The 22,514-nt window shown below is 49.9% G+C and overlaps 1 protein-coding gene across 4 annotated transcripts in view; it reads right to left on the reverse strand.

Moving 5' to 3' along the window:
• SLC8B1 (solute carrier family 8 member B1) overlaps positions 1 to 21,868 on the reverse strand; it is a 30,702-nt gene extending 8,834 nt beyond the window's left edge. For 3 of the 4 annotated variants that reach the window (XM_082641246.1, XM_082641247.1, XM_082641244.1), the window contains exons 1-12: positions 21,673 to 21,868; positions 21,125 to 21,279; positions 20,241 to 20,490; positions 11,057 to 11,209; positions 10,914 to 10,966; positions 10,706 to 10,764; positions 10,469 to 10,573; positions 10,220 to 10,387; positions 9,143 to 9,250; positions 6,383 to 6,442; positions 6,026 to 6,156; positions 4,389 to 4,530 (exon numbers count right to left, since the gene is read on the reverse strand). In XM_082641246.1, coding sequence (XP_082497372.1) covers positions 4,389 to 4,530; positions 6,026 to 6,156; positions 6,383 to 6,442; positions 9,143 to 9,250; positions 10,220 to 10,387; positions 10,469 to 10,573; positions 10,706 to 10,764; positions 10,914 to 10,966; positions 11,057 to 11,209; positions 20,241 to 20,408 — 1,147 coding nt within the window. In that variant the 5' untranslated portion in view covers positions 20,409 to 20,490; positions 21,125 to 21,279; positions 21,673 to 21,868. The remainder of the gene's footprint in view (positions 1 to 4,388; positions 4,531 to 6,025; positions 6,157 to 6,382; positions 6,443 to 9,142; positions 9,251 to 10,219; positions 10,388 to 10,468; positions 10,574 to 10,705; positions 10,765 to 10,913; positions 10,967 to 11,056; positions 11,210 to 20,240; positions 20,491 to 21,124; positions 21,280 to 21,672) is intronic. The other variant, XM_082641245.1, reaches the window with a different exon arrangement.
• Between the last annotated feature and the right edge of the window lie 646 nt (positions 21,869 to 22,514).

Consider the following 22,514-nt stretch of genomic DNA (forward strand, 5'->3'; position numbering starts at 1 on the left):
CATGCTGAGGATGTGAGCTGAGTCATAAGCAGAGAGGGGCACAAGGGTTCTACAGGAAGAGGGAAGAGATGGGTGGAAAGGAATTGAGCAAGTTCGTGTCATCAATAGCAGAAAAAGACCTGGAGAAGGTGGTTGGCTCAGGGTCTCAGAGGCCTTGAATGATAGTTGGAGGACATGGGCTTTTTCCAAGAGGCACGGGGGAGCCATGGAGGTCTTCGAGTGGAGGAGTGACCACAACATGTGAAAAGTGGCACTTTAGAAAGATGGCTCTGGGGGTGGCCTAGAGAGGCAGGATGGAGGTTGGCAGTGAGATTGGGAGGCTTGGCTGGTGGACACGGCACCCCCCCAGGCAGGGCTCTCTATCTCTACCCTCGATTCTCCACCTTAACTTTAATCAATGAAAATAACCCGCTCCTGATTAATTCTGTTAAATGCTTATTAACTGGAAGCATTTTTGCCGGATTTATTATCTCCAGCAACATTCAGTTCCCCTAAAACCATACTGTTCTACCTAAACTTAACTGCCCTCAGTGACTGTCCTAGGCTTTAACTTTAGCACGTGAAGTTAATCTTACTACACAAAACTTAAAATTTAATTACCCCTCAAGCACCTTCAAATTCTCCAACCTTTTAGGGTACTTTCCCACTATCATACACCGCCTACCACCCTAGTTAAATCTATCAACAAGCCAAAAATCAGCATCTTCTCTCCTAGACTTAATCTGACTAGAAAGAGTTTTACCAAAAACTACTTCCCTTATTCAATTAAAATTCTCTACACTAGTTTCAGACCAAAAAGGTCTAATCAAACTATATTTCCTATCATTCCTCATTACCCTTACTCTAAGCATAATTTTATTTAATTACCACGAGCAAATTCCACAATAACCACCACACCAATAAGCAGTAATCAACCAGTAACAATCACCAATCAAGCACCATAACTACATAACCTGCAATTCCTATGGCTTCCTCGCTAAAAAAAAGCCAGAATCACCTGTATCATAAATAACCCAATCTCCTAGCCCATTGAACTTAAATAAACTTCCACCTCTTCGTCTTTTAAAACATATAGCACTGTTGAAAATTCTACAATCAGTCCTGAGAGAAGTATTCCTAAAACAGTCTTATTAGAAACCCAAACTTTGGGACTTCCCTGGTGGCGCAGTGGTTAAGAATCCACCTGCCAATGCAGGGGCCACGGGTTTGAGCCCCGGTCTGGGAAGATCCCGCATGCCGCAGAGCAGCTAAGTCTGTGCGCCACAACCACTGAGCCTGCGCTCTAGAGCCCGTGAGCCACAACTACTGAAGCCTGCGTGCCTAGAGCCCGTGCTCCACAACAAGAGAAGCCACCACCATGAGAAGCCCGCGCACCGCAACAAAAACCCAACGCAGCCATAAATAAATAAATTTATAAAAAATAAATAAATAAAAATAGTTAAAAAAAAAGAAACCCAAACTTCAGGGTCAGTAGCCACAGCCATTGTATAACCAAGTACTACCAGTATTCCCCTTAGATAAATCAAAAATAGCATTAAACCTAAAAACGAACCACCAAAATTCAACAGAATTTCAAAACCAACACCACCACCCACAATCAACCCAAGTCCTCCATAAATGGGTGAAGGTTTTGAAGAACACTCCACAGAACTAATTACGAAAATAGTACTCAAAATAAATGTATGTTATCATTATTCTTACATGGAGTCTAACCATGTCCAATGACATGAAAAATCATCGTTGTTATTCAACTATAAGAACACTAATGACCAACATCTGAAAATCACACCCATTAATAAAAATTATCAACACACATATTGATCTTCCAGCCCCATCAAACATTTCATCATGATAAAACTTTGGTTCTCTAGTAGGTATTTAATTTTACAAATCCTGACAGGCTCGTTCCTAGCAATACACTATACATCAGACACAATAACCGCTTTCTCATCAGTAACACACATCTGCCAAGATGTAAATTATGGATGAATCATTCGGTATATACATGCAAATGGAGCTTCCATATTCTTTATTTGCCTATTTATTCACAGAGGACATGGCCTATATTATGGGTCTTATACTTTCCTAGAAACATGAAATATTGGAATTATTCTGCTATTCACAGTTGTAGCCACTGCATTCACAGGCTATGTATAACCATGAGGACAGATATCATTCTGAGGAGAAGCAGTCATCACCAACCTTCTCTCAGCAATCCCACACATTCGACAAAACGTGTCGAAGGAATGAGGCGGCTTTGCTGTAGATAAGGCAACTCTTTCACGATTCTTTGCCTTCCATTTCATCCTCCCAGTATCATCACAGCACGAGCAGCTGTCCACCTACTATTCCTTCACGAAACAGGACCTAATAATCCCACGGGAATTTCATCCAACATAGATAAAATTCCATTTCACCCCTACTATACAATTAGAGACATCTTAGGTGCCTTACTACTAGTTCTAGCATTCCTAATATTCGTTTTATTTTCACCCAACTTACTAGGAGACCCCAGCAAACCCCCTCAACACACCACCACACATTAAACCAGAATGGTATTTCCTATTCGCATAGGCAATCTTACGATCAATCCCCAACAAATTAGGAGGAGTCCCAGCCCTCGTCATGTCAGTCTTAATCCTAGCATTTATCCCAATACTCCACATACCCAAGCAACGAAGCATAACATTCCGACCTCTTAGTCAGTGTCTGTACTGAGTACTATAGCGGACCTATTCACGCTAACAGGAATTGGAGGACAACCTGTAGGACGCCCTTCAACATCACTGGAAAGCTAGCATCTATTTTATACTTCTTTCTAATTCTAGTATTAATACCAGTAATCGGCATCATTGAAAATAATCTCCTAAAATGAGGAGTCTTTGTAGTATATTTCATTACCCTGGTCTTGTAAACCAGAAAAGAAGAACAACACATCTCCCTAAGACTCAGGGAAGAAGCTTCAGCTCCACCATCAGCACCCAAAGCTGAAATTCTACTTGAACTATTCCTTGACATTTTTTTATGGGACATTTACAAGATTATTGAGTGTCAGTATTAAAATGACCCATTTTTACCATAAACTGCTATGTTCATCATGCATAACTGCGCTACTCCCACAGTCTGGGGGTTCTATCCAGTGCTCGGCCCAGAAGCGGGGTCACAAATGCATTAGCCTGGACCAGCTACCAGTAGATGGTGTTGGGGTAGGTGGACAAGACACTAAATATCATAGAATCACATCTCAGGAGACGGATTCCTTCTTCAATTCTCTCACTGTAACAAACTTAAATACCTTAAATGCATTGGAAATGATGCCAGTTTCCTACTGATGCAGGTGATACAGATTCCTTTCCAAAAATTTTTTTAAAAAAGAGCTGATTTAAGTATCAAATATAACAGTTTAGAGTGAGAGAAAAATCAAGCTCGTTCCTGAATGACTAACGCTTGGGAGCCCCTCTTTTAAGAAGCCACAAGGATGGTGAAGCCAGCCCTCAGGCAGGAGAGGCCGGCCGTAATGAACCAGACAGCTGGCACCCGTAGGGGGCGCCCTTCCCAGCTCTGGGGCCACACTGTGTCCTGACGGACGCTCCTTCCCTCAGTGCCTGTGTCCTCCCATAAAATGGAGGAGAAACACAGAGAATTTGGCAGGCTTTTCATCCGGACACTCCTTAGCAAAAAAGCCACAGCCAGCCATGCATTTGCTACCAGAGCCCTACCTCCACTCCAGGAGATGCCCCTGGGTTGAGGGGCAGGAGCCCAGATGACAGAGAGAGGAGTGGGCAGCATGAGATACTACGGTCAGACAACGGGAGGAACCTAGGTAGCAGGAGTTAGAAGACACCCGACAAGACTGGGCGTCGCTTTAGCCAGAGCAGGTCAGAAAAGGAAAGCCTGGGGCAGGCGGGGGAAGACTCAGTGCCAGTGGGGACCGGCCAGGTCACACAAACGAGTGAAGTAACCCACCCAGGTCACCCAGGAGGCAATGGAGGGGCCTGTGAGGAATCAGTCAGTGGGACCCGCATTGTGTGTGTGGGGTGGGGGGCGGTGCCCCTCTGCTCAGCTCCAGCCAATTTTGCTTTTAGGAATGTGGCCCAGACCTCCTTGAGAAGCCCAGGCCTGGATTTTGACGTGAAATCTGCAAATTGTGTAAGGCTAGGGAACGAGCCAGAGGGCCGGACTTGGTCCGAGGGCCACCAGTGTCTAGCCTCCATCTGGAGCCAGCGGGCCTGGACCAAGAGACTGCAGGAGGCTGGTGTCCTTCATGGCACAAGCACACATTAAGTGCCAGGACTGCCCCTCTGGCCCAGGGTCCCCTGGTGTGGCTGAGAAAACTCGGGAATATGGGGAAGAGGGAGGTGGGCTGGCCTGGGGGAGGGGATACTCACAGGCCCCTGACTGCAGGGTCAGGACCAAGAACAGGGGGCTGATGACCAGGTGCAGGCAGTTGAGGGGCCGTTTCCAGTTCCCATCTTCCTTGTCGGGGTCCATGACGGGAACGGTGAGCAGCAGCAGGAACTCCACGGGCAGCTGTCAAGTGTGGGAAGGCAGAGAGGCCTGTGCTCGGCTGGCCCCACCCTGAGCTCAGTTACTCAAGAACAAGGCTGTTGCTAATAGAGCACCCACTGTGTGCAGGCCCCCAGTGCCTGGATTAGCCTCCTACTGCTGCTGTAACACGTTGCCACACACCGAGGGCTAGTGCAGCACCCCAACTGCTAATCCTGACAATGTTGTGAACAGGAAGTCTAATTTTCCTACCTTTCAGATAAAGAAACTGAGGCTCAGAGAGGTTAAGAAACTTTGCCAAAGCCACACAGAAGGGTATATGACACCAGGGCAGAGGGGCAGCTCTGACTAACCCCACACCTTGTGTTCTCAGCCGGTAACTAAACCACTGGTAACACTTACGGACTGCTTACTATACGCTAAGCACCAGAGTCAGCCCTTCACATATATTAGTCCATTAAATTGTCACAATCACTGCGGTAGGCTGGATATGGTTCCCGACTCTTCAGTCCCTTCCTGTAACAGAATGAAACACTCCCACACTTTGTCAGATGACTAGAGTCTGCAGAATATATTTCCCTGTCCCACTGATGTTGAACTTGGCCATGTCACTTGCTTTGGCCAGTGGGCTGTTGGTGAATGTGATGTGAACAGAGGCATAAAATGTGCTTGGAGAGTTTGACTCGGTCTTTTCTGCCAAGAAAAGAGCACACTCCCACTGGCCCCAGAATGAGATGGGGGGCAGACCTGAACCACCAAGCAGAGTCACCCTAGATGACTTATAGGCTCTTGAACAAGAATAAATACTGTCATCATAAGTTAATGAGATGTTGAGGGGTTGTTTGTTACACATCACTGTTGCAGCAATAACTTACTAATACAACCACTCCAGAAGAAAGGTACTGTCATTATCCCCATTTTTCAGTGGAGAAAACTGCAGCTCAGAGAGAAGAAGTGACTTGCCCAAGGTCATGATGTAGCCAGAGCCACTGTGGGGTATAAATATAGTTCATTATCTACCCCCTGGGTCTGAGAAGGCCTAAGAGGTATTCACGTTGGAGGGCTGTGAGGTGAGACCCCTGACTTTTTCGGTCTGGGTGGTGGAAGGCAGCTGCAGCTGTGCCTCATGTAAACCAGCCTGAATACCCCTGCCCACATCGAGACCTCAGGAGACATTTAGCTCAGGGAAGCAGTGGGGATCCGAGGAGAGCAATCTCAGCCTCATTTGGACTCACTATGACCCACTCCCTCCCCATCCCAGTTCCCTGCCCTCACCTGGTCAGGAGGGGTCCCCATCTCCTCTCGCTCTGTCCCTGAGAAGATGCTCTCATTCCTCCATGGGGGGCAGAGCCCCAGCTATGCTCCATGACTCAGTTTCCCCATCAAGTCCCAGCTCATCTATTTCCCCATCAAGTCCTCAGCAGAGGCCGACCCTCCCCTCATTGCTCTGGAGAAGGCTGAGGGGCAACTGTCCTGTGCTGTCATGAAGCCAGGAGCCTGGCTCAGAGTCCCCCCTTACCTTGAACACCTTGAGGGCCCTCCAGTACACCGACTTGGTCCTCCACTTCCTGTAATTCAGGGGGTTGAGGGCCTGCAACAGGATCTGAGCCGTGGTCTCCTGGTAGAAGAGCAGCGGCCGGTACTCCTCACCTGGGGGTGCAAGGTGGGAGCGGCAGCTGTCCATGGCTGGCTCAGCCTCTGGGAAACCCTCTTCCCTCCCCCTCCCACCAGTCCCCCCAACCCTTGAGAAGAAGGGAAATCCCAGGGCCTGGTAGGGGTGCAGGCAAACCCGGCCCAGAGCTTAGCTGAGGTGGGACCTGGATGGCCCCATCTCCCCACCTCTCCATCCCAGCCAGGCACAGGGCACTGGACTCACCGTAGTCATAGCTGTTGGTATTAGAAGATACCTGATCCTCCTCGGAACCTGAGAGCATCTCTGTAGGAGAGAGGGGAGTTTCCCATGAGCCAGCTGGGGTGCCCAGACCCTCCCACCCACTGTTCTAGGGTGGAGCACCTCTGGGACAGGACAGTTTTCAGGGTGCAAGTGTCCAGGCCCTCTGTATCTTGGATTTCTCAGCAATCACCCTGCACGCTCAGGAATTCTTACAGATTGAGGAAGTCTAACTCACAAAACATTTTCAAATGTAATGATGCAGCCATAATGCTAAATTTAATAAGGGTGTTTGAAGACACAGTTGAAACATCTACTGACTTCAACTTTGTACCTTTCAGAATTTGGAACCCATCATATTTTTCTTTTCCAGTTGCAACTTTTCTTGGGAGTCCTTGGGAATGATTAGAGGACTGAGCCCTGTAAAGAAGCGCTTCCTAAAAGGAAAATGGCCTTTCTCACGTGAGGAGTGCTAGTCCTGATTCTGCCTCTGTGTGACTTTGGGCCCTTCTCCAGGCCTCATTTTCCCCTTCTGTTCCAGCCTGGAGGCCTATGATGGGTTTAAAAGACAGCACAGGGTAATATGTGCTGAATTCTGAAGGCTCAGTTGATAAAGAGGGCAGAAGAGGAAAAATCATGGTAGACTTCCTGTAGGAGGAGTCACCAGCACCTGTGTCAGGGCCCCAGGGATTTGAGAGGTAATGAGATAGAGTCTGGCCCTCTGGAAGCTCACAGTCCAATAGACAGAAATACAAGCAAATTAATAACAGAATGGAGAGATAAAGGCTGTGCTGGGGAGAGTCTGAAAGCTGTACAAGCCCAGAAGGGACACCTGGGGGTCTCTGTAGAGCTCCCTCCAGGCTGAGTCCTTAAGTCTTTCAGAAGAAGGGCACACCAAGGAGAGAGGACAGCACATGCAAAGGCCCAGAGACAGCCAGACGGAGCATAGCGTCTTCAGGGACGCGGCGGTAGCCCTGCACAGCTGGGGCATGGAGTTTGGGGTACGAAATGAGTCTGGAGAAGAAAGCTGAGGCCCAGCACAAACGGCAGCCGATCAAGTGCAAGATTCTCAGGCTCACACGCTGAAAGGGACCAAGCACATCATGGGACCAAGTGAAACAGGCTGGGTGGCGGAATTCTGGTTTTCCAATCAGGTCTGCAACCAACCCACCTCCACGTGTTGGGGCTGATGACAGAGAGTGGTGGGGACTGGGGCAAACTGGGGACCCACACCTTGTCCTAAGGGGGAAGCCCCATTCAGTTCTAGGCATTGTGCCAGGCAGGGATGGAGGACCAGATGGTCTCATGTTTCAAGAGAAGTCACAATTTATATCAAGTCTTTTCATTTTAGGGACTTCCCTGGTGGTCCAGTAGGTAAGACTCCACGCTCCCAATGCAGGGGCCCCGGGTTCGATCCCTGGTCTGGGAACTAGATCCCGCATGCCGCAACTAAGAGTTCACATGCCGCAACTAAGAGTGTGTATGCCGCAGCTAAGAAGCCTGCATGCCGCATCTAAGAGCCAGCACAGCCAAAATAAATAAAATAAATAAATATTTTAAAAATTAAAACAAAATCTGTTCATTTTAAATCTTGGCCTATTATTTTTTAAAAGAACACACTGGTCACACCACAAAAAAACAACACTTCTGTATAGAAGAGGTGGTCTGTAGGTTCCCAGTTGTGGCCTCTGGCATTGTGGGTAGGGGGATGGCTTTTGGGGTCTGGGGAACAAGGGTCAAGTCCTGGCTCCGCCTCTCTCCAGTGGCCTGGGAAGAATCTGACTTCCCTGTTTCCTCACCCGAAAAGATGATAGTACAATAGGCCGTATCTTACAGTCTTACTGAAAAGAATGAATTTGATAATTTAATAATTATTGACAATTACTGATAATTTACTCAATAAATTGTATATATGTGTATGTACTTTGTATTTGTGTATGTATGTGCTGTGTATATATTTGTATATGTGTGTTGTCTTTGTATATGTGTATGCATGTTTATATATGAACTTGTGTATCTGTGTGGACTATGTGATATGTATTTGCGCATGTGTATTTATATGTGTGTTGTGTATACCATATATGTATTTGTACATATGTGTATGTGTGTGTATATTTGTGTAGTATATGTATTGTGGATGTAGATGTGTTTGTGGATATGTGTGCGCATGTATTTGCATGTGTGTGGTACATGTATTTGAGTATGTATTGTGTTGTGCATGTATTTGTGTGCACGTATGTAGCATGTATGTATATATATTGTATATGTGTGTGTATTTGGGAGTGTGTGCTATGCACGTATTTGTATATACGTGTTGGCTGTGTATGTGTATGTATTTGTGAATGTGTATTTATATATGTATATGTTGTGTCTGTGCGTGTCGTATATGTATTTGTGGATGTGTGTGTTTGCGCATATGTGTGTGCACGTATTTGCGAATATGGAAGCATCTGGATTTTACCCCGACGGTAGGGGGCGCATTCCTGGACGCGAGCGGTGACAGCTCTTAGGAAGATGTGCCCTGGCAACAGGCAGCAGCATGAAGAACTAGTGAACTTGGACAAGCAGGTGATGAGGAGGCTTCACCAGCACAAGCAAAAGCGCAGAGGTGGGACCCTGGTTGAATGAGTAGAAAAAGTAGGCGATGGGCACAGGCAAAGGCCTCAAGAGACACAAGGCAGCAGGGAAGGGCGAGGAGGGCGCCAGGCCCACTGGTCCTCCCTTGGGGGCTCCATTCAGACTCACCTGGAGTACCTGGCACGGAGTAGACCAAGGATCTCCTCCACTGCCACTGGTAGATCCAGGTGCAGAGAACCACAGTGACCACATAGAACACGTAGAAGCCCAGGTAACCTGCAGACAAGGGCACGCTGTCACCAAGTGGCATCCTGGCCACGGGGCCCAGAGAACAAGAGCTGCCAGTTCTGTCACTGGCGCCTGGTGGCGGTGGCTATCTGTGTAAGCCCAGCCCAGCACCAGTAGGCAAATGGCCATTTCCTGGAGCCCCGCCCCCTCCCCTGCCCTCCTTGGCTCATCTTCCCTTCCTACCAACTCCACCCCCTGCCTCCCCACCACCAATCTGGCAGTCAACGGTGGGTGTAACGCCTGGTATAGACAGTGGCCTCTAGGACACAATTCAAGTGCAAAGGGTCGGTGTCCTGCTCTGTGGCCTGGGAGGCTGAGCCCTGCAGACTGCATCCCCTGAACTCTGGCTGCCCTGGGCCCACCCATGGAGCCCTGACAGCAAAACAGAAGGCAGTAGGGGAGGGTCTGGGGCACTTCCTCCCTGCTCCCTCCCTACTGTGGTACCCTGTCTCCGGCAGGGACTGTGACCCTCCATAACTGTCACTCATGTTGGGTGGTCCCAGGTCTGGGCCTGTAGCCCTCAGCAGGCTCCAGGCACCCCATTCTCTGCCCCTTCAGGGGCTCCCACTATTGCTGGTCCCTGGTGTCTCTGCATCTCAGCATCCCTTGTTGGCTTCCTTGACCCTCTGTAAATTGTCCCACCATTCATGTCATTTGAACCATCTGGATGGAACGGACATGCTGCCGGGACCCTGATGGCCACAATCAGCATCCTGGCTGTACTGCTTGTTAAAATTTGAAATAGTGAAAATTCAGAACATCACCCTGGCTCTGCCCTGCCCTCTTTGGTTATCCGAACCACGCGTCCCCTTTTTTCGCTCAAGCCACCTTGAGTAGGGTTTCCAACATTTGGAAGCAAAGGTGACTCTGTGCCCTGCTGACCACTCCCTCCTGTGCCCCCATGCCTCCCACCCATCAGCCCTGGGATGACCCCGCACTGGTCCTGTGGCTGCTCACCCAGGGCCCATGCCAGCGTGACCCTGCCGCGGTAGAGTGCAATGAAGATCAGGAACACGGCCACCATGTAGAAAATGATGTCCCTGAGGAAGGGCCTCGAGGCTGCTGTGAAGGGGTGCAGGATGGCGATGCCACCGGCCACCACGGTGGTAACCAGCACGCCTGCGCCTGGAGGAGAGGATGCCAAGCTTGGTCTACCCTGCGCCCCCTCCTGCTGCCCCACCCCACCCTAGCCGGGGCCTCTCGTACCAAACAGTGCCCCAAAGGCCAGGCCGGCTGTGCGCGGACCTGAGAAGGCCACCAGGGCGCTGAAGATATCCGGTGCCCCGTTCCCAAATGCCAGGAAGGTGACGCCATGGGGGGAGCGTGTCAAGGGGCCTCAGTGCACGGGCTCCAGCCTGCCCAGGCCTTTCCTGGCCACGAGCTGCCACCCTGTCTCCCAGCCACCCGCCCTAACTGCCCTCCATCCCTCGGGGACAAAGGATACTGCCACATTGTGGGAAAGCTTGAGTGTGGTCGAAATGGCTGACAAGTTAGGGCAGAAACTATGGAGAAAAGGCAAACAGTGAGTGTTTCCACAATGAGTGGCTCCTGCCCCCAACCTTCCCCCAAGCCCAGGGTCACCCCAATGTCAACCTCCTGGGATTCCATTTTCCTATCTATAAGGTGGATATGAGCCCAAGGCCAAACTCACAACTTTGCCGCGGTGACTCCCAGAATCAGAAACAGGTAGAGCAGCCAAAAAGCCTGGGTTGGGGGGGCCGGAAAGGGAAAAGAGCATTAAGTCCCGCTGGGGCCACCAGCCCCTCTCACCAGCTCCCCGGAGCGGGGCCTCACGTAGAGAGTGACGGCCAGAGGGAGGAGGTCGGGTGGGAAGTAGCAGAAGATGCCTTCGAGGTAGTCCAGGTATCCCCCTTCACTGCGGCAGTCAGGGTTGGAGCGGATGAAGTCACAGCGGTTAGAGGCATTCAGGCCACACACTTCTCGACACTGTGGGAAGGGAGAGGGGACGTCAGGGCCCGACACCCTGTGGTGGACTGGACCAGCCCCACCTAAGCAGTGAAGATAACCTCCTTCATCCTGGTCTCTAGGCCTCCCAAGGCCTCCAGGTGCCAGCTGCACACTTTAATTTTTAAAAATAAACTTGTGTTTGAAACTAACCCAAGTAAGTCCTGAATAGGTGTATTTAAAATGAAACAAAAAGAAACAATACATAAAGATTTCTAAATTCTCCCTTCTCATCCCTGCCCTCCACGATCCCATCTCTCTCCAGATGTCCTACCATGATCAGTTTGAAGCAGACCCTTACAGACATTTCTCAGTTTAATGATACTTGTATATACATCCTAGTATAGTTTATTTCATAGAAATGAGTCCATCCTGAAGCTCGTTTCTGCAACTTAACTTTTACCGCTTCACGTATGTGCCATGTATTGATATATTGATGCACATGATGATGAAGAAGATGATAAAAGTCAAAACTTTCTGAGGGATTTCTATATGCCAGGTACAGTGCTAAGAGCTTAAAATGTACCTCAATTAACCTGTACAATGATCTAATGAGGGAGGTACTATTAACCTGCCCATTATACAGATAAGGAGACTAAGACAATATCCCAGGGCCCACTCAGTGGTAGAGACAGGGTTGGAACCCAGGCAGTTTGAAGCTCTAGAATCCCTGTCCTTAACCATTACCACCCTCGCCACCCCCCACCCCCCCGCCACTGTAGAGTCTTAGGATTTCACATCGTGGATGATACACAGTAGAGGTAACGTTTCCCTACTGATGGGCAGTTGAGTGTGTCTACTTTTTCATTATTACCAAAATCAACTTCCTTGCACATGACTCTGAGTACACGTGAGAATATTCTGTCAGAGAGAATTCTAGAAGTGAAAGTGCTGAGTCAGAGAGTATCCCAGTCTGAGCTCCTCCAGAAGTGACCCAGAGACAAGGATGTCTAAGTAAGCAGAATATTTGGGAGGTGTACAGAACACAAGCACTGAGAGGGAGAAGAGACTCAGGGACGGAAATGCAACCAGTGAAGGCTGGTAGAGATCGTTCCCACCATGGGCTGGTAATCCCAAGGGCAAGGGAGCTGGGGTATTTATACACCAACTCCTATCAGTCATCAGGTGAGCACTGCCAGGGAGGGAGGTGCTAGGTTCCCAGCACTTCTGGCCTACCATGCTTATGGGTGGTTCTGAAAAAACATGCTGGGAACTCGAAGTCCACAGAAGCCCACCAAAATGGTAGAGTCCAAAGGATATGGGCAGGGCCCTGATAGTGTCTGTTGCAGAGGGAGAAACATCTTAAACATTTGATGGATTTTGCCAAAAGACCCTCCCTAAAGCTCTACTTAGACACACTCCCACCAGCAATGGGAAAGGAGTTTATACCTGCACCCCTACCGGGTTAGGGTGGCTGCCATAAGTCCGGTTCCAGCCAATGTAGTAGGAATCTCCCTGTTGTTAAGCTGCAAGTCCCAGAGGACGGTGAAGTGCTCTTTTCGTATGTTAATGGCCATTTGTATTCCTTCTTTAAACTGCTAGTTTTTTCAATTGTTTGCTTCTTCTTATTGATTTATAGAAGCTCTTTATATAATGGATATTAGGCCTTTGTGAGGTTATGCATTTGCTTCGGCATTGCCTAGAAGCTCCCCCTTCTCAAACTTTATGTTCAAAAGCATTGTCAATACCACCTCACACCTATTAGGATGGCTACTACACAAACCAAATGAGCAAAACCAGAAAATAACTAGTGTTAGGGAGGATGGGGAGAAATTGGAACACTTGTGCAACTGTTGTGGGCGTAAAAATGGTGCAGCTGCTGTGGAAAACAGCACGGCAGTTCCCCCCTCCAAATTAAAAATACAATAACCAGTACCAGGGATGTAACGTACAAGGTGATAACTATAGTTAACACTGCTGTATGGTATACATGAAAGTTGTTAAAGTATTTCCTAAGAGTTCTCGTCACAAGGAAAAACAAAACCTCTTTCTTTTCTATCTCTATGAGTTGATGGATGTTCACTAAACTTATTGTGGGCATCATTTCACAATATATGTTAAGTCAAATCATTATGCTGTACACCTTAAACTTATATACAGTGCTGTGGGTCAGTTGTATCTCAATAAAACTGGAAAAAAACCCAGAATTACCATATGATCCAGCAAATCTACTTCTGGGTATATGTCAAAAAGAATTGAAAGTCAGGTCTCAAAGAGACATGTGCACACCCATATTCACAGCAGCATGAGTCACAGTAGTCAAAAGGTTTAGAAGCAACCCAAGTGTCCATCAATGGATGAATGAATAAGCAAAACTTGGCATATCCACACGATGGAATGTTATTCAGCCTTAAAAGGAAATCCTGATGCAGGCCACAACATGGATGAACCTTGAAGACATCATGCTAAGTGAAATAAGCCAGTTGCAAAAAGACAAATACTGTATATGTAATTCTACTTATGTGAGGTAACTGGAATAGCCAAACTCATAGAGACAGAAAGCAGAATGGTGGCTGCCAGGGGCTGGGGGGGAGGGGGAAATGGGGAGTTGTTTAATGAGGAGAGTTTCAGTTTTGCAAGATGAGAGAGTTCTGGAGGTGGATGGTGGTGATGGTTGCACAGTGTAAATGTTTTTAATGCCCCTGAACTGTATACTTAAAAATGGTTAAGATGGTGAATCTTAGGTTATGTGTGCTGTATTACATTTTTTTTTTTAAAAGCTCTGTCAAATCACAGTTCCACCCCCTCCACAAGCCTTCTCTGAACTCCCACCAATGCCAAACTGGAGATGGGATTTCTTGTCCCTGAGCCCTCAGGTCATATCCTCATCCCTTGCTTACTGGCTCTCTACAGACGCCACACTGACCCACCGTACCTATTTCATGCACTGTTCCTTCTGCCTGGTACACCTCCCTCAGATGAACACCACTCATTCATCCTCTAATCCTTAGACGCTTCTTCCAGGAAGCCTTCCCTGATCACCCCCAGCGTAGGGCAGATCCTCCAGTTATAAGCTCCCATCACCCTCGGTCTTCTCTTACAAAGCACTTCTCGTGTTTTGAAATCCCCAGTTATTTGTAGGATCCCAGACTTGTTTTAATGTCTGTCCCTCCCACCAAAGTCTTGCACACAGTATGGCCTCATAATTGTTTTGCCACACATTGTGCTGGACCCCAACTCCGTCTTCAAAACAGACCTAGGAGGTTGGTACAATTGTTTCCACTTCACAGATGAGAAAACTGAGGCACAGAGAGGCAAAGTGACTTGCCCCAGGGCACATAGCCTACCACTGCTAGCTGGTTTCAAACTCAGGTCTGCCTGAAAGTTACTAGCTGAAGCTCTTAGGGAAACAGCTCAACTGGGCAAGGGCAGCCTCCTCTTCCTGCCTTCTTCCCCACCTCCTGGTCTTCACGGTCAGCCAGGGAGGAGGCAGGGAGACGGTCCCAGCCCAGCTTGTCTCCATCTCCCTGACAGCAGAGTGAGTCAGCAAGGCGGGTCCCCCAGATCTGGTCTCCAGAATCGCATTGCTCTGCAGCCTACCTGCCCCCGTGCCCCAAGGTGGCCGTCCCCTCCCTCGAAGCCCATCAGGACCTGAACCCAGCTCTGCCCAGGGGTGGGAGAGTTAAAGCAGCATTGCTCTGAGTCTGGGGTGGGTGACTTTTCAGACCATCTCATTCCCTTCTCATCCTCTTCCCTGAATCACTAAGGACACCCAGGGAATCCAGAGAGGGTCAAATATTTTCCCCTCTGTGGACAAGTTTCAAGGGCCAGGCTAGACAGGGAAGGGTTGCAAACTCAATGCCTTGGGGGCCAGGCAGGTTACATAAATGTCTAAAACCACCGCGGCTGGTGGCAATGGTGGTGAGCTGGAGGGTGCATGCCCTGCTGAAAGGCATCCAAGTTATAAAATGAAAGAAAACCCCTCCCCACACTGCCCAAAACCAAAATCATAGCAGCTAGACAAGCCCATGGGCCGTCAGTTTTCAATCCTATACCAGTAAGACTGGTATGGGAGACAGGTTCAGCTGAGAGGAAAGGCAGTCCTGGGTCTGAGACCCAGCTCTGCCATCAGCTGGCTGGGTGACCTTCAGCAGCCCCTTTAAGGGGTCTGGGCCTTGTTTTCCTCACCTACAGAGCCGTGTTCATCAAACCCACTCTGGCCACTGGCATCTTGGTGCCACATATGTTTTGTTAAGTGCTTCTCCACACTCCCTTCATTATTGAATATCAGAACGCACACTATCAAAGTCCACGCTGGCTCCATTAAGAAGCCAAACAATTAAACAACTCCAATATTAAGGGGACAATTTTAAATCGTTTCCATTTCGTTAGTTGGGGCCCAACAAGAAAGGCTTGGGGGCTTCCCTGGTAGCGCAGTGGTTAAGAATCCGCCTGCCAATGCAGGGGACACAGGTTCGAGCCTTGGTTCGGGAAGATCCCACGTGCTGCAGAGCAACTAAGCCCATGCGCCACAACTACTGAGCCTGTGCTCTAGAGCCCGCGAGCCACAACTACTAAGCCTGTGCTCTAGAGCCCGCAAGCCGCAACTACTGAGCCCGCGTGCCACAACTACTGAAGCCCGCATGCCTAGAGCCTGTGCTCCGCAACAACAGAAGCCACCGCAATGAGAAGCCCGTGCACCGCAACGAAGAGTAGCCCCCGCTTGCCGCAACTAGAGAAAGCCCGTGCACAGCAACGAAGACCCAATGCAGCCAAAAATAAATAAATAAAAATATTTTTTAAAACTAAGAAATTAACATTGGTACAATGCCATTAATTAAACTATAGTAGGATTAAAAAAAAAAGGGCTCAGGTTTTCCCTACCTAGATGCCCTCTCCAAACGTTGTTACTTGCAGCCAATGGCACCTCCTTGTGCAGGTGCATGGGCAGTACGGGGATGGCTTGGGGGACGTGGGGGCTGGGAGGGACATGTGGACTCACAAGCTCCTGGTTCATCCTGGCTGAATAGTGGTCCCCAAAGATGTCCAGGTCCTAATCCTCAGAATCTGTGGATATGCGACCTTACATGGCAAAAGGGACTCTGGCAGGGGTGATTGAGGGTCTTGAGATGGGGGGATTGTCCAGAATTATCTGGAGGCCTTTAAATGTAATCAAAAGGGTTTTTTTTAAGAGGGAGGTGGGAGTGCCCGAGTCACAGAAAGAGATGTGATGGAAGCATAGGTCAGAGGGTCAGAGAGAGAGACTAAGAGAGATGCTAGGCCGGTGGCTTCGAAGATGAAGGAAGGGGCCACAAACTAAGGAAGGAATGCAGGAAGCTTCTAGAAGCTGGAAAAGGCAAGGCAATGGAACTTCCCCTGGAGCCTCCAGAAGGAACACGGTCCTGCCCACACCTTGATTTTAGTCCAGTGAAACCTATTTTGGGCTTCTGACCTCCAGATAACAAATGTGTGCTGTTTTAAGCCACTACGTTTGTAATAATTTGTTACAGCAGCAACAGGAAACTCAAACACTCATCTAGAGTCAGTTAACTGCAGACACTAAAGTACTCTCAAAGACTTCTCATGTTCTTAACCTCATTTGATCAGCCCCCCAAAGAGGCACTGTAGATGTGACCTGGGGTTACAATTCCACTCTCCTACGTCCTGTAGCTACAACTCCTATTTTCCCAACCCTGCAGCTGGACCCCACCAGGGCAAGTTTTCAAAGGGGTGGAAAAATCACAGGTCTCTCACCAGGACACCAACCCAGGAGCAGAAAATGAACACTGCCATTTCCCAAAGGCCCCATGGCCTTGTGACAACTGCTCAGCAAGGCTGGGTGGTACAGTGCTTATGAGGACAGGGCTCTGGAACCAGGCTAGGTTCAAATTCTGCTTCCCTACTCACAGCTGTGTGACTTTGGACAACTCACGTAACTTCTCTGTGCCCCAGTTCCCTCCTTTATAAAATGAGGCGGGGGTTGGCAAACTCTTTCTATAAAAGGCTAAACATTTTCCCCTCTGCAGGCCACACAGTCTCTGTTGAAACCATTCCACTCTGCTTTGTTGTGTGAAAGTATCACCTGCAATAATAAACAGGCATGACTGTATTCCAATAAAACTGGACTTACGGACACTGAGGTTCAAGTTTCACATAGTTTTCATGTGTCACTTAATAGTGTTCTTTTAAAAAAATTTTTCAACCATTTGAAAATATAAAACCCATTCTCAGCTCCTGGACTACAAAACCCAGCAATGGACCTTATTTGACCTGTGGGCTGAAGTTTGCCGACTCCTGAAATGAAGGATTAAATGAGTTAATCCACGTGCTTAGAACAGTGCCTGGTACACAGTCAGTGCTCAGTAAAATGAGCTTTGATTACTCTTTTTTCCAGAGGGGAAAACTGAGACTAAAGACTCCCTGCACCTGTTAGCTTGGGCCCCTCCGCCCCCCTAAGGGTCAGCCCCAAATGTCCAGCCTCGGTCAGATCTGTCTTAAGTGGAGATTTTTTTCCAGACCCTCCTCTTTCCTGAAAGGAGTGTCCTGGAACCACTGGGCCCTGGTGGTCTGATGCCAAACCTGTCCCTGGCCCTCTGAGGCCACACTTGGGCCAGCCCCGGCTTAGGGCATGGGGCACTGGGTGGCCCAGCAGAACCCTGTCTTCTACTTCCCCTCCAAAAATCTTAATTTGGACCCCTTCCCAAAGCTGCTACCAGCATCTCACCGGATCATTTTGCCAGCCTACTCTCTGCCTCCGCCCTTACAGTTGATTTTCCCACAGCAGCCAATGGGATCCTTGTAAAAACTGAAATCAGATCACGTCCTTCCTGGGTTCTAAATCCTACCATGGCTCCCGTCTTACCCCTAAGAACGGGTCAACTTCGCACAGCGGTCCACACAGCCCCAGGCGATCTGGCCTCCATTACCTCTCCTGTCTCCTCTCTCATCCCTCACCCCCTAGCTCACTGTTGCAGAGGCCTCTCAAAGTTTGTTTGTGACACATCATTCTGCTCTTGCCTCAGGGCCTTTGCACTTGCTGTTCCCCCAGATCTTTGCAAAGCTTCAGGTCTCTGTCCTCGGAGAAGCCTTCCCTGACAGCCCGAGGCAAAGCGGCTACTCCTCTCCATCTCACTCCATCACATCCCACCCTGTTTTGTTCTCCTCATCACCCAGTGAAATCCTGTGGATTTACCTGTTGACCTGTTTCTCATCTGTGTCCCCCACTAGAGTATAAGCTCCATGAGGGCAGGAACTGAGCTTATCTGCTCCCTGATTTACCCCTCACGTGTGGCCCTGTTCCTGGCACGTAATAGGTGCTCAATAAATATTTGTTGAACGAGTGACTATGCAAAAGCACCTAGGTGAGGAGTGGGTGGCTTTTCCCAGCCTGCAAGCTGGCCAGACAGCAGCTGGCCAGAGGCTGGCGGGACTTCCAGGAGGACAGCCACCTGTGTCAGTCCTGGGAGGCAAGTGAACCAGAGGGGAAGGGTCTGGATTCAGCATGAGGCAGCCATGAGTTCACATCCTGGCTCTGCTACTTCCCTCGTGGCCAACCTCCCCTCCCTAAACCTCAGCGTCCTCACCTATAGCACAGAGATGATCACACTCATCTCAGGGGTTTGGGTGCAGGACTTGATGAGCTAGGCACACTGCTGGCCTAAGTGCTCAATAACTCAGAGAGATTACCTGACACAAGCCACAGTTAACCCCCGTTTTCCTGCCCCCAAGAGGCAGCGGTCAATTTTATAACCCCAGTAACCACAGATCACTTGCCCATCTGTAAAACAGGCATAATTACCTGTCTGTCTGCCTCGAATGATGGGCATGAAGGTACTCTGCAGCCCCAGAAAGTTGGTGTGGGCGCTAAGCACTCTCAGCTGTCAGTTCAAGGGGGGAGGAGTTTGTTCTCTCACCGAAGAGAATAAAAGGAGAGAACTCCAGCCCCGTGCAGCAGGGGGTCATCTTGAGCAGTCTCCTGCCTTCAGATTTTCACTCTGGATCCAATGTGACCTCTCCGCCCCTTACAGACATCAGAACAGAATGACGCAAGTTCCGTTTGGCCTGTCTCAACGGCCCAAACCTCCCTGCCTCGGGAGCAAGCCTCCTTGCTCTCACCAAGCGTCCCCACTGCTTCTCCCTCCGTTCATACAAGTCAGTGGCACTACCATCCTCCTCCACCCCCCCACCGCTAAGGCCAGAAACCTGGAGCCATCCTTGACGCCTCTCTTTCTTCCACCACCGTGCCCCTCCGTCTAAGCCATCAGCATACCCTGCTTGCTGTACCTCCAATACTTCCTCCAAATCCCACCACTTCTTTCCTATCTCCCACTACCACCATCACCTGGCGAACTGCAGGAGCCTTCCCACTGTTCTCCCCGCTGCCACCCTCAACCCTCTCAATCTATTCTCCCCAGAGAAGCCAGAGACATCCCTTGAAGAAATAAATCACATCTTGACATCCCCCTGCTTAAAACCTTCCACTGGCTCCCCACTGTCATAAAACAAATCTCACCTCCCAGCCTCAGCCTATAAGGCCTTTTGTAATCTGACCACCACTACATCTCCATCCCCATTCTTAACTCTCCCCCTCACTCACCCTGTTCCAGCCACTCTGGCCTCCTCACAGCTCCAGAAACTAAGTTTGTCCCTGCTTCAGGGCCTTTGCACATGCCTTTCTCTCCACCTGGAATGTTCTTCCTTCTGATGTCTGTGTAAGTGGCTTCCTTTCTCCATTCAGGGCTTGGCTCAAAGGTCCCTTCCTCACAGAGGCTATCTGTGACCCCCCAAGCTGAAATAGTTGGAAATACTCCTTCTTCCTCATAGCCCCCACCCGCCAATATCACTTTATCCTATTATTTGCTGAGCACGGAGCATCTTACCACCTGAAATTTACATGCTTACTTCTTTGTCCACCCTCCTAAGAGACTGCTGGCTCCGTGAGGGCAGGGATTTTTGTCTACAGTATACATGCTCTGGCATATCCCAAGGTTTAGCTCAGTGCCTGCTACACAGTAGATGCTCAATGAATACTTGATTGGCTGAATACACCCCCCACCTGATGCCAGTTTCTTGCCTGGACACTCACGTCTACCACGGGGCTCTGGTTCACACCCGAGGCTGGAAACTGGGAGCTAATGCGGGTCCCTGCAGATGGGCCCCCGGCCCCCGACACTGTCTCCACCATCAGCAGCACACAGAGCCAGCTGAGCACCCAGTACAGATTCAGCAGTCCTCTGGCCATCAGCCCCCAAGGGGCCTGGCCCTCACTCTCCGCTTCCCCTTCTGTCGTGTTTCAGTTCCAAACAGCTGGCACCTCTAGTGGCCTGTAGGGTAGGGGTGAGAAAGAGGGACAGTGTCACTGAAGACTGCAGGATCCAACAGGAGGGGCCTGAAAACTTTTTCAGCTGAAGAACTGCCCCTCCTCCTACCCACACCAAAGGAAAGCCCAGGTGGGAGCCCACATTCCGGATGGGCCCGACTCATTTAGCATGCAGATTAGATAGCCCTTCGTTCTGAATCCCCAGTAGTGTTTCCATGGAAACCTAGGCTAATAACTCCTCTGATGGGGAAATCAAGGCCCAGGAGGAAGTGAATTGCTCAAAGTCACACAGCCTGTCAGCAGCAGAGCTGGGCTGGACTTTAGCATCTGTCTTTTTCCCTCAACACCAGGGAAAAACCAGCTTTGTTTTTCTTCCAAAGAAATTAAACTGGAAAGAAAAAAAAAAAAAAAAGTCCCCGGGACACGCATTTTCTTCTTTGGCTCTTCCACAGGTTGTAGTTGAGCATGTTTTGTTTTGCCTTCAGGAAAAGCAAAGCCCAGAAAACAACAAAGCCCAGATTTACCAACGTTTTTCGGTAAATCTTCGCTCAACGTCCTGGCGGGGGCAGGAGGGGGAGGACGCGGCTCTGGGGGAAGAACAGGGGGCAGAAGGGCCTGTCTCAGCACTCTTTCCTCACCTGTTGACAGGCTCTTCCCTCCTGCTGTTCTCTGTAACTGCACTTGGCACTGACTTGGAACCGGACACTCCAGGTCTGCAGTACAGTCTCAGCCACTAACGAGCTGTGCGGCCTTGGGGAGGTCATTTCATGTCTCTGAGCCTCTGATTCCTCATCTGTAAAAGGAAGACAAATGTTGGCGCATCAGAGCAAACGATAAGGGCTTAATAAGGGCTCGCGCCTCAGGTGTTCCCAACTTGAGGATCAGCACCTGTCTCCTATTTATTGGCCGCCGATTTCTCGCACTCATTCACAAGGGGGCATTTATGCAGCGCTTCACGTGCGCCTGTCCGAGGTCAGGAGTTCAGACGCTCAGATCTGCACACCCGACAGGAAGGGGCAGGCGCAGGAAATTGGGGCTGCGATCACTTTTGCGGCTGCACTTTCTAGGTGCCAGACCACGGGAACGTCAATGTGCTCCGTTTCCCAATCCGGGCGGATGTTGAGAAGCTGAACTCCGGGCGCCAGTCCTCCCGCGGCGCCCAGGCGGGCGGGGAGGTTCCTCTTACCTTGCGAGGAGCCTCGGACCAGCAAACTCCGCACCTCGACCCCGCCGGGCTTCGCGGCCTTTCCAGTCCCTGCCCACCGGCCCGAGCCGCCCGAACTTCTGCTCCTGACGCCGAGAGCCCAGGGTTCCCGCCTGCGGGAGCGCCCGAGTCTGCTCCAGCCGCTCAGCCCTGGCTCGGCCCCAGCTAACCCCGCGTCGGCCTCGCCCCGGCCTCGCCCCTTACACAACCCCGCCCAGAGGACACGCCCCCAAGGGCTCGTCCCGCCTCTTCCCTTAAAGGCACAGGCTCACTCGAGGTCTGTCGGTTCTGTTTTCGCCGCTAAAGCAGAAGCTGAGATGAAACCTGGTGGGTATAAACAGTAGGAGGCCGGAGAGGTACAGTGTTGGGTGAAACTAGAGGGTTCTATTCCCGAGGGACGGGTGGGTGAGACGGCGTCAAAATGCTTCTGGTAATCAGTGGTGATAAGAAGTATTTGAGGGGCTTCCCTGGTGGCGCAGTGGTTGAGAGTCCGCCTGCCAATGCAGGGGACGCGGGTTCGTGCCCCGGTCCGGGAGGATCCCACATGCCGCGGAGCGGCTGGGCCCGTGAGCCATGGCCGCTGAGCCTGCGCGTCCGGAGCCTGTGCTCCGCAACGGGAGAGGCCACAACAGTGAGAGGCCCGCGTACCGCAAAAAAAAAAAAAAAAAGAGAAGAAGTATTCGAGAAGATCCCAGGCAGGGAACGCTCCGCCTTACACACAAAAACTCTGGCTGTGCTGCCTCCCTTTGAGAGATCTCCTAACTGGGTTCAGCATTTCCCTCTAGCAGGGTGGCTTTTAAAAGAAGAATATGGCAGGGAATTCC

Source organism: Mesoplodon mirus (assembly GCF_964341445.2).
Source record: "Mesoplodon mirus genome assembly, chromosome: 13".
Classification (NCBI taxonomy): domain Eukaryota; kingdom Metazoa; phylum Chordata; class Mammalia; order Artiodactyla; family Ziphiidae; genus Mesoplodon; species Mesoplodon mirus.